At 37.8% G+C, this 11,966-nt stretch overlaps 1 protein-coding gene across 1 annotated transcript; it reads right to left on the bottom strand.

Annotated features, from left to right (window-relative positions):
* Nucleotides 1–287: 287 nt before the first annotated feature.
* Nucleotides 288–9,115, bottom strand: LOC126590351 (uncharacterized). Its single transcript, XM_050255829.1, has 5 exons — nt 9,082–9,115; nt 2,948–3,058; nt 2,676–2,768; nt 374–1,707; nt 288–323 (listed from the first exon to the last, which is right to left on the bottom strand). Exons 1-5 carry the CDS (start codon nt 9,113–9,115, stop codon nt 288–290), a joined length of 1,608 nt encoding a protein of 535 aa, XP_050111786.1.
* Nucleotides 9,116–11,966: the final 2,851 nt, after the last annotated feature.

Raw genomic sequence — 11,966 nt, 5'->3', positions numbered from 1 at the left:
AGGCTTTGTTGTTGTTGTTGTTGTCTAGAATTGTCCCGACCAAAGTGTCAAACACATTTTTCTCAATATGCATAACATCGAGGTTGTGTCTCAATTTTAACTTTGACCAGTACGGAAGCTCAAATACCATACTCTTGTGCGTCCAGTTCAGATGTGTAGTTGGTCTGGGGTTACTGACCCCTTTGCCGAAATGACCAAATTCCAAATGGTTTAACTGATCCAAAATCTCATCTCTGGACCATTCTCTTGGTCTTGGCCGAGTCTCTTTTGTGCCATGGAAGGCTTTATCATTCTGACGCCACTCGTTGTCCCAAGGGAGCCATCTACGATGACCAAGATAACAAACTTTTCTTGCATGCCAAGACGATGTTACGTTCTCCTTGCATATTGGACATGCCAAATAACCCTTAGTCATCCACCCAGAAACCATTGCATATGCGGGAAAATCGTTTACTGTCCACATCACTGCCGCTCGCATGGTGAACATCTGCCCAGTATATTTATCATATGTACGAACACCGTTTTCCCATAAATCTTTTAGCTCATCAACCAACGGCCGCAAATAAACATCAATGGACTTTCTTGGATCTTCGTTAATTAATAGAGTCAACATCATGTATTCTTTTTTCATGCACTTCCAAGGTGGCAGATTATAAGGAAACACGACGACCGGCCAAGTGTTGTGGGTTTGGTCTAAAACCCCGAACGGATTAAATCCATCGGTGGCAAGTCCCAATCTGACGTTGCGCGGGTCAGCTGCAAAATCAGGGTACATCCGATCAAATTCTTTCCATGCGTCTCCATCTGCAAGATGCCTCATAACATCATCATTTACCCGTCCTTCTTGATGCCATCTCATGTCGGTTGCGGTATGCATCGACATGTACAATCGTTGCAACCTAGGCTTCAATGGAAGATAACGCAGTACTTTTTGGGGAATCTTGGTCTTTCTATTCTGTGATGTCATTTTAAACCTTGGCTCATTGCAGACAGGGCATTTATCCAATGATTTGTTCTCCTTATAGAACAATATACAATTATTTACACATGAGTGAATTTTTTGATACCCCAATCCGAGACCCTTCAACACTTTTTGGGCACTTTTATGATCTTCAGGTAAACAATTCTCCTTTGGAAGCATCCTCTTGATAACTCCCAAAAAGTAATCAAAACACTTGTTTGACAAACGAAACTTGATCTTGCCATGCATCAACTCCACAATTGCTGTGAGCACTGAAAAGTTCTCGCAACCCGGATATAATTCTTGCTTGGCATTTTTCAATAGTTTTTCGTAGTTTTTGAATGCCTCACTGTCCATGGTTGGACGACTGTCATCTCCCCCTTCCTGATTGGTGTTGCTCGAGGCGTATGGATAAACGTCATTTAGAATATTCATAACTTGTTCATTAGGATCCACATTAGATTCAACAGTTTCCACTCGTGTCACGTATGAAGACGAAGCTTGGTCTAATCGTTCTCCATGATGATACCAAGTAGTATAGGTCTCCATCATCCCATTTCTTACTAAATGAAATCGAACATTCTCAAATGTCTCCCACATTGAGTTGTTACACCTCCTACACGGACATCGGATATGAGTTGAACCTAGGCTGTGTGTAGTTACGAATTCAACGAACTCATCTATTCCATCCAAGTACTCAACAGCACATCTATTATGATTATGTATCCACTGTCTGTCCATTTTGTCTGCAATCCCAATAAAAGTACAAGAATTACAACAACTTCAACTATTGTCTTGTCACCTTATTCCTCCGGTAAAGGCTCTATCCCATTCAAGAATGCACAGTTATGTGTCGTAATTTACAATTCCAATGGATTAAATTTCGACGTGGGCTAATTTCGGCAGCATCTCCTTACAGTTCTTCAAGTGCACGTCGTAGATACATAATATCCACCGTGTACTCGAAGAACATCAGGAAATGTTACCAAAATTTCCACTATCGAAACCTAATCCATGGACCGTAAACTACAACACATAACTATGCATTCCCAAACTGTCCAAAAAATGGGACAATTCAAGAATTAATTGGACCACAGTCATGCTTTCGCATCCATGCACGAAATCCAACTAATTCTCAAACGGGAAACTAAGCTTTTCTTGAAAAAAGGGTACGAAGTTAAGTAGTATTAACTTCGTACAACACAAATCAATTTTGTACGTGATGTACAAAAATATGTGCATACAAATAAACTAAATCACAATAATTACTAAAACTAAATAAAATAGATAAAATTAATAAAGATTAATTAAAAATTCAATCCCAAAAAACTCCATCATGACCAAAAAAGGGCATAGCACGCAGGCAAAGGTACACAATAACAAGTTTTTTTATCGTATTAGTTTTCGTATTTATTTTAATTTAGTGTTTGTGTTTTTATTTTATTTTATTTTTTTGATCTATTGTTCTTTTCCTCGTCAGTATCCATGGGAAAAGAGAAGGGAACATAAGTGGACCTAAAAATTACTACAACTATCATATATTCTCTTTAACTTTCCAATTTATTGTATTAAATTCTTTATTTCCATTTGGTGTAGTTGCTTAGATGGTCACTGACCAATGAATCCCTCAAATCCCTCCTACGGAGAAACTTCTCAAAGCTAAAAAATTTATGCAGTTTAAAAAGAGGAAAAGGAAAAGGGTCTGATAGATTACCAGGCAACTTCTTTGGCTTCCTCAAGGGCACAAATTTTGCCCCAATGGCCAAGGCAATTGGAGGGCCAAATATAAAACCTCTAGCTTCAACACCTGCGTTATGTCATAATAAAATTTCAGACCATAAACACAACCAACATTCAGTATATACAACGAAACAGCCACTAAATCAATAAGAACCACCTAAGCTAAAAGTCCACACAACTGCAATGCCAGAATGCTGAAGACTATGCTTTGGATATGGTTTAGTGAAAGATCATGCATTGAATTACCTGCAACAACAGAGATTTCTTTGTCTTTGTACCTCTCAACAAACAAATCAATAGTATCCTTGAAGGCCTGGGTATCCAGAAGCAATGTGGAAATATCCTGGAACAAAATCCCTGCCACAAAAAGTCAAGTCAAGCACAACTCACATATTCAAACACCAAAACACCTCCATTCAATACCAGAAATCAATTAAAACCCATAAATTACAGACTACCTAGATGACAAATTGGACACCAGTAAGTAAAAAACCTCCAAAACCTGATCGACCAAAGTCGAACCCACTAGAGAAAAACATATTTCTACTTACATATGAGAAAGCAAAAAGTAAGATGCTGAAAAATAATGCAGTCTAATTGAATTATAAACAGCTTCTTTGCGCGACGAAGAAGGGCATTGGTCGCGCAAAACAGCTTTGCGCGACGCCATCCTTCGTCGCGCAAAGCCGTTTTGCGCGACCAATGCCCTTCTCCATCGCGCAAAGAAGTTTTGTGCAACCACTTTCCATCTGCGTCGCGCAAAGTTGGGATAAAGCGGTAAAAAAGCTTCGTTTGGCGCCAAATCTTTGCGCGACGATGGTTGGGTCGCGCAAAACAGGTTTGCGTGACCCCACCGTCGTCGCGCAAAGATTCGTTGCGCAAATTTGGGATAAAGCGGTAAAAATGCTTCGTTTGGCGCCAAAACTTTACGCGACGAAGGTTGCGTCGCGCAAACATGTTTTGCGCGACGCAAACATCGTCGCGCAAAGTTTCGTTGCGCCAAAATTATTTGCGCGACGCTTTGTGTTTGTCGTCGCGCAAACCCACTTAGCACGACGAAATTTTCTCCGTCGCGCAAAGTGTTTTTTCTACTAGTATACAGTAATAAAATTACGACCGGGAAAAGGAAGCTATATACTAAATCCTTGTGAAACAAGAGTTAGAACTACGGTCTAATGGTATTCCTCTTAGTCTGAATGTCGGGAATGAAGAATTCACAATTGATTTATCTTCCCATCCCATTCGGCATTGGTATAAATATACTGTTGCATAAAAAATCCTTAGTGATGAAAGAATGCACATAATAAATTACCTAAAAACATGAAAAGGGGGGAGTACTGATTCAAAAATGGAAATTAATTACTGATTCAACTAGCTAGGAAACATAAGGAAAGTACTGATTTAACATAAAAAAAAAACCCTTGGAGTTCCTCTTGAAAAAGATTTTTAATTTTGTTGTTGAATTATTATTATTTTCTTTGTCTTTCTTTATAAATTCTCTTAAGGTTTTTATTTTATTTTCTTAATCTTATTCTTCATGTTTGTAGATTTTTAACAGTAATTGGATGGAAAAAGAGTGCATTGACTAATTAATTAAACAAAGGGACCAAATTGACCTAATTGAAAATAGAGGCATAAAATCGATCGGCAAGGTAGAACACAGAAACAATTTTAACATTTAAGGCTCGCGAGCTGTGTATTTCGTCCTCCCTCTACTAGATCCATTTTTATGCAAAAAAAATTGAAATTGGAGTGTTCTCATTCATCCTTCTAGCTTGTTATTCTCCACGGTTTTGTTTGGTTGCTCTTGAGCTTGTGTATTGTATAATACTATTGCTGGTTTTTACAAAAATTCTATCTTTGTTTAACAAACCATTGCTTGCCTGTATCGACGACCATGATCAGTTACAATTTCTCATGTTTACGTATATCAAATATGAATACCCACTCTCGTCCATGATCACTTTGGCGAACCCAAAATTGCAGCAATCTTGACTGTATTGCCACCCTGTCTCTCACCATCACTCCATTGAATTGGCAGGACATGAAACAAATAGGTTCGTCCTCGTCATCCACAAAATGGTAACTAGACAATGTAACTGGTCGGCTTCAGTTTCATCATCTGAGGATGACATACCGTTCTCGAACTCACGTTGCTTCTACTTCTTTCACCTAAAAGTAAAATTCAACCAAATAGCAGTGAAATTCATTTACTTTATGACATGCCGTTTCCAATTTCGGGATTTATTTACATGAAATGAACAAAATGGTCAACATAAATTGAACAAAAAAAAATTCCAGTAAACCACAGATTTACCAGCATAATAACAACAAAATATTTAACTCACAAGGCAGTTAGTAAACGAAAAATGGAACGAACCCAGAAATCAAAAGTTGGTTTCTAAAATATTTCCCCAAGAAAATCTCTAAAACCAACAATAATACATTACAGTTAGAAGTGGAGTATTATACAATGTTTTAGCTTTCAAGAATAATAAACGAAAGAAGAAGAAAGTAAAAGTAGCAGATATAATACCTTGGATTCTCAAAGTCTCAGTTGCGCCTCAGTGTCCTCCAAATTTTCTCAGGAAACAAACAGATGGCAGGGGTTTTGCAAACTTGAAACTAAAAAAGAAGGGATTTTGAAGAGTATGTACGAAATAATATGTGGTCTCACAGAGTCACGGAAAAACATTAATTTTGCCCTACGACGGCATCTCATTCCGTTCCGTTTCGCTTCTCGCTTCCGACGACGCTTTTTGTAGGAAAGGAGGAAATTGAAATATGAAAAGCGAGCGCTCACTTCGTATTATTTAAATATTTACGGAAAAATGTTGGTACAGCTGAATTTAAAAAAAAAAAAAGTGCATATCAATAAAAGTTGAGGCCTAAAACGTGTTTTGTAAATATTTATAAGCAGTATTTTTCACAATTTTAGATGAAAAAAATGTTAAAAAAACTAAGGCAACAAAAGCAAGCTTCGTAAAACTGGCTTACTTTTTGCACTATGCTAGATCTGATGTTTCCAATTTTGCCTTCGTATTCTTATCTTCTTGTCTTTTTCCCTCTCCAAGGTACTACGAACAAAAGCAAGGTCAGGTTAATTTACATGACAAGATTATCTTGTTTTGGTTGTCCTAGTGCTTCTCCGTAATACCATGAAGAAAATTGAAACTTCGAGATGCATTATCAAGCTAATGAGATTTTTACCTAAACTTTTCATTCATACTTATGGCAATTTAATTGCCTTAATTCACTGTGCAGGCTATGGCACAATGCTTATTTAAAAGTAGCTACAATTGTCAGTGTGGTTTTAACTAAACAAGGAGAAAAGTAGATAGCAATAAACAGTGATTTACCACAAATTGTGTTGTTTGAAGAAACTCAAATGAATGATAGGCTTCATTAGCCTTCTAATCAAATTATGCTGTTTAGGCATTCTGAACGTGATTGTTATTTTGATGATCCCAATAAAAAATGAGAATTTTAACGAAAAGCTCTTGGTACTGTTCACTTTAACGAAAAATCACATTGTTACACTAAAAAGTCAATCATGATACTATTCACTTTACCCTTTATTTTGTCCTTATCGTTAAAACCAAAGTTTTCAAACCCTTTTCATTAGTTTTCCTTTTAAAAAAAATACTATAGCCGCAAGTTTGATGAATGTATCTAGGGCTGGAAAAAAATCCCAAAAATCCCAAACCATACTGAAAAAATCTCAATCCAGAACCAAAAATATCCCAAACCAAAAATCTCGAAATTTTTGGTATTTATCCCGAACCGATCCCGAGCTATTCGGTATGGGAAGTCTGCCCATTCACTGGTTCAGTAATCCCAAATCGAACCGAAGGGATTCCTTTGTATGCTTATGAGTTGTTTTTTTTTTTTTTTTGGGATTTATTGGTTGTATAAAAGCTAAAAGATGTCGTGCATTCCCTTATTTCTATCCAACCCTATCAGCACCGTTTGGCTCCTCCATTCTCTCTCTAATTGCTTCGAGAGACTTCTTTCTCTCTCTTCAATTTTTGTCAACACGAAAACCTAGCCTCCCCCATTTTTGCTTCATCCCTCTTCCAAACCCTAGCCACGCCTTCCTCTATAAATGAATCCCCCATTAATCATTCACATAGCCATAGCCACCTTCACTGCAACTCAATCCCCCATAAACCACTCACTCAGCCATAGCCACCTCCACTGCAATTTAGACTCGAGCTCTCGAGTTCTTTCTCGTACCACCATAGACCCTAGCCTCCATTTCTCCTTGGATCTGTGACGAATGGTTGCTATCAGAACCTAGAAGCCGCCATCATTGAATATCGTACCTCCATGAGCTCGTTGGGGTCAACAGTGGTTCTTGATCTCGATCTAGTTTTGAGCCTTAAGCCTCCGGGAGACAGTGGCCATGTCGATGAATTTGAGGAAAGTTGACGAATCCCGAACCATACCGAAGTCCCGAAAATATTTTGGGAATCCCAAAATTCAAGATTACCGAAATATCGGTTTGGTTTCGGTTTTCAGAATCTCATCTCGAAAAATGTCGGTTTGGGATTTGGGATCCCATTTTCAGTACAGGATCCCAAACTGAACCAGCCCTGAATGTATCTAATTAGACTACTTTTATACTAAACGACTTTTGAATTATTCTATTTGAAGTATTAGTTGGTTGATGGTATTTCAAGTGCATCAACAATTAAGATGGAAGAAGCCCTACAAAATCCTAAGTGAATACAAGCTATGGAAGAAGAAATGTCTATGTTGCAGAAAATAAAACTTGGAAGATAGTACCTTTATCCAAAGAAAAGAAACTTGTTGATTGTCGATGAGTTTTTACAATTAAATATCGATTTATGGATAGAAACAAAGCAAGTTTGGTGGCCAAAGGGTACACTCAAATGTGTTAAGAAACCTTGTCAAGGTAGCAAAAATTAATACTATACGCGCGTGTTTTGATTTCCTTAGCTGGGATTATGGAGTTACCTCTTAAACAGTTTGATGTAAAGAATGTCTTCCTTCACGGAAACTTGAAAGATGAAGTGTATATGTTCTTTCCACCAGGTCATAGTATGAGTGGTGATATTAGGGTATGTAGATTGCGTAAGTGTCTTTATGGACTTAGCAATCGTTCCGTGCATGGTTTGATAGGTTTACTCAAGCTATGAATAAATATGGTAATCACCAGATCATTCAGATCACACTTTGTTTCTCAAGCATAGGCTTAATAAAATAATAGCTTTATTTATTTGCGTGGATGATATGATTATTATGAGATGAAGAGATTCAGAAGTTATAAACAAATCTTTCATCTGAATCTGATATATATGAAGGATTTGGGTGAATTGAAGCACTTCCTTGGAGTTGAGGTTGCTTGTTCAACTAAAGGTATCTTCTTATTTCAGCGAAAATATGTATTGGATTTGGTGAAAGAAACTAGCATGTTAGGATGTAAACATGTGGGTACTCTATGGTGGAAAAGTGTTTACCCTAATCACGTTCAGGTTGATAAGGGTATATATCAAAGACTTGTGGGAAGATTAATTTATCTGGCTCAAACACATCATGATATTGCATATGTTGTAAGTGATGTCAATCAGTTTATGCACTCACCTAGTGAGGATAATATGGTTGTTGTAATGGCATATTTGAAGTCAGCACGAGATAAAGGAATACTATATGGAAGACATAGACACCTAAAAGTTGGGGGATTTAAAGACGCAGATTGCTTGGCAATGTTACTGTCAGGCGTTCTATGTCTGAGTATTTTATGTTTGTTGGAAGTAATTTGATTACGTGGCCTAGTAAGCAACAGAAAATGGTGTCAAGGTCCAGTGGAAGCTGAGGTATGACACAAGGAATATATGAGCTCCTTTGGCTACAAAATCTTTTAGGGTATCTTGGTTTCAAATCAAAGGGAGTGGTGATATTATATATTATGATAATAAGTTTGCAAGGGAAATAATAGATAATACTGTACAGCTTGATATAACAGAATGTGCACTTTATAGACATTTTGTAAAGGAGAATTTCGAGAGGAAAATTGTGTCGATTCCATTTGTGAATTCATACGAGCAACTTGCTGAAGTTCTTACACTTGTAGTGTGTAGTAGAGTGTTTAATGACTCGCTTGTCAAGTTGCTCATATATGATCTCTATGCACTAACTTGAGGAGGAGTGTTGACTTAGCTATGGCCAGTGTCGGTGATAGTCCTCTTCTTCTCCTTTCACTCTTTTCGTTTCCTTTTCTTCTCCTTCAGCTTCTGTTTTCTCTTTTTGCCGATTCCCTTTTTTCCCCTTCCTTCCACCATCTTTCCACCTCTTTTCCCTTTTCCCCAAGTTTTTTTTTCCCATTTCCCCCTTTCTTCCACCCCCAGTTTACTCACCAGTCCACTCCCTCTCCATCCTAATCGGCTCCATCTTTCATCGTTTTCGCAATCTAATTCAGCTCATACTTCTCTTTACCACGATTTATCGTGTTTCCCCTAAAGGTGTGTAGAGTTTTTGCTTGGGTATTCACACCACCTCCTTTGTTGGGTTGGCTTTTGGAGGTGTTGATGCTAGTGGGTTGCTTCTTCCTGCTAGCTTCCTTCAATTTGTGGGAGGTGTTGTTGCTAGTGGGTTGCTTCTTCCTGCTAGCTTCCTTCAATTTGTGGGATTTGTGGTTGCTACTATTGTAGTGTTTGATGGCAGTGTTTGGGGTCCTGTTTTGGGATACTGTGTTGGGAGCTATGTTTAACTTGATCCCATAGGTGTGCTGCGGATGTTTGTTTCTGTTGGTGGGCAGGCGGCTTTCCACCGGCGGCGATGGTTTGAGGTTGCTAGGGCTTGCTTCGTTGTTTTTTATGTTTTAGGCTCAAAATTTTGTTTTGGGCTCTTTGTAACTGTGGAGGTCCATTTTTTTGTCTATGTGTTTGTATTTGGGCCTGGTCTTATGTAATATGTTGTGTTGGTAATAAAGTAACCTTTCAACAACAAAAAAATAGAAAGAAAGATTCCAACATTTTGGCTCTTCTTTCCTCTAAAATAGCAACTTATGCAAACTAGGCTCATCATCATTATGGCGTTCCAGTTTAATAATACATTGTGATACACTATTGGATGGGAACGACACTTAGTTCACCACCGATTTCATGCAAGTCTTCCCAAAATGAAGGTTAGAACCGAAGAACTCATATTCAAAATCTTCTGAACAAGTTTTACATGACAGTTAGCACCCTCTTTTCCACGGGTAGCAAAAGTAAGAAAAACAAACAACAACAAAGGGCTAGCAAATGCAAGTTAGATATGAATTTTTTGGCAGCTACAATTGCTTCTTCGTACATGATACAACAACATTGGCTCATGTCCAGTGTCGATCAATGTTGAACTTGAGATAATTATGTCCAGTAGCAAATCAAAATTAACAAGTAGTTTTACAACTACATTAAATTTTTAGAATGTTGAACCACAGTGGCCCAAAAGGCTATACTCCCCATTTCACTCAAATTTGAATCCTCTTCCCCGCACTTAATATCAGTTTAGTATATAATGTTGATTGTATGGAAAGAAAATGAGGAAAAACTCGTTGCTCTATTATCGGTTGTAACCAGCATTGGCTAGATTCTCTCCCACGCATTGTTAGGACTGTTGGTATGCAATTTTGTAGTTGATTTAGTGAAGAGCTTGAAGAAAAAATGGAACGATTTTCACTTTGGATTTTCTAGGAAGGAAGAAGATGGTGATTCATTGATATCTCACACACTGCGTGAGCAAAATATTGCCCTTGCAAGTTGCAAGGAGGGGAGCCTTCTCTCTTACATTATAATCAAATCTAGCCATTCAAATAAATCTAAGTGATGCACATAGATTATGATCCAATGGCTCACATTAGACCAACAATTACACTTAACTAAACAAAAACAAACTTATTCAATTCTAATTGAGCTGCAAAGTATTTTGAACATCAACATCACATGTACTTCCATACTCAAATAAATGCAGACAAGGATGTGTGCAAAACCAAATACGCATATATATGCAGGAACATCCGCCATAGCCGATAGGCAAAAGTTTTCTTTAGGGATAATTGGATAAACAAACAAAATCAATTTATGCAAGTTGAGGGTAAATACTCCCACATTGATATGAGATTAATATTCTCAACACGCCCTTCACCTATGGTAAAATTTCAAGCTTAACATGTGGACAACAAAAATGGGTGACGTGAAGCATGTGTGCCCATTGGACTTAATACATAGAATCAACCTGCTCTGATACCATGAAGAAACTTGAAGTTTTACCGTAAAACGAATCGGCAATATGAGTAGTAGTCCAATTACTTATAACGACATGCAAAGTTCCTTCTTTCCACTGTATATAGAAGAAAGAATGCATATGTAAAAAGCAATATATACTTTCGGCGAAGAAGCTTCAAAGCTTATGTACATCACTTGGTGAATCAGTGGTGAACATTCTATGAAGCTTCTCCATCGTCACTTTCGCTGATTTTTTTTTCCTTAGTTTCTTTTTCTTTTCTGTGCTTTATATATGAAAAATAGAAGAATAAGCTTTGAATCTCAACTCAATGAATATGAGTGAGTCGTGCATTATATATATACACGTGTGTGTCTGTGTACTGTAAGAATGACTTATATGTGAGTGTCATTTAAACCACAGTGAAAATATACAAGTGAAAGGGTTGTATTATACAAGGACTCAACTATGTGAATTACACCGGATTAATTCTATATTAGAGGAAAACTAAAGGTGGTTATCAGTTCTGTTTGTACCATACTTGACCAATTCCGAAACTACCGAGCACCGGTCAACGTTATACCGTCAAGGATCCAGAAGAGTTTCCCTCCAACCAGAAGGCCAGTCACAGCGCGACATGTGTCGACATCAGAAGCCAATCATAGCGCGACACATGTTAACATCAGAGGCCAATCACAACACGACATGTGTCAATGTCAGAACAAAGCTAGAAACTTTCTTCTATAAAAGGAGATCATTTTCCCACAATATGGCCTAATGTCATTTGTACTAAATCATTCACTAGTACTCATTAAAAGAGAGCTTGAACCTATGTACTTGTGTAAACCCTTCACAATTAATGAGAACTCCTCTACTCCGTGGACGTGGCCAATCTGGGTGAACCACGTACATCCTGTGTTTGCTTCCCTGTTTCTGTCCATTTACATACCTATCCATACTAGTGACCGGAGCAGTCTAGCGAAGGTCACAAACTTAACATTTTCTGTTGTACCAAAGTCTTCACTGATTTTGTGCA

This window comes from Malus sylvestris, chromosome 11 (genome assembly GCF_916048215.2).
Source record: "Malus sylvestris chromosome 11, drMalSylv7.2, whole genome shotgun sequence".
NCBI classification, from domain to species: domain Eukaryota; kingdom Viridiplantae; phylum Streptophyta; class Magnoliopsida; order Rosales; family Rosaceae; genus Malus; species Malus sylvestris.
This window is presented reverse-complemented; position numbering and strand designations above follow the sequence as displayed.

What these genes read in the sequence shown, in the direction of transcription:
- LOC126590351 (XM_050255829.1), bottom strand. Translation starts at nt 9,115, where the DNA reads ATGGAGCCGATTAGGATGGAGAGGGAGTGGACTG. An exon ending in GATGGAGAGGGAGTGGACTG is followed by an intron (nt 3,059 to 9,081) that starts GTGAGTAAACTG and finishes TTTTTGTGGCAG; the next exon opens with GGATTTTGTTCCAGGATATT. An exon ending in GAAGCCAAAGAAGTTGCCTG is followed by an intron (nt 1,708 to 2,675) that starts GTAATCTATCAG and finishes TTGGGATTGCAG; the next exon opens with ACAAAATGGACAGACAGTGG.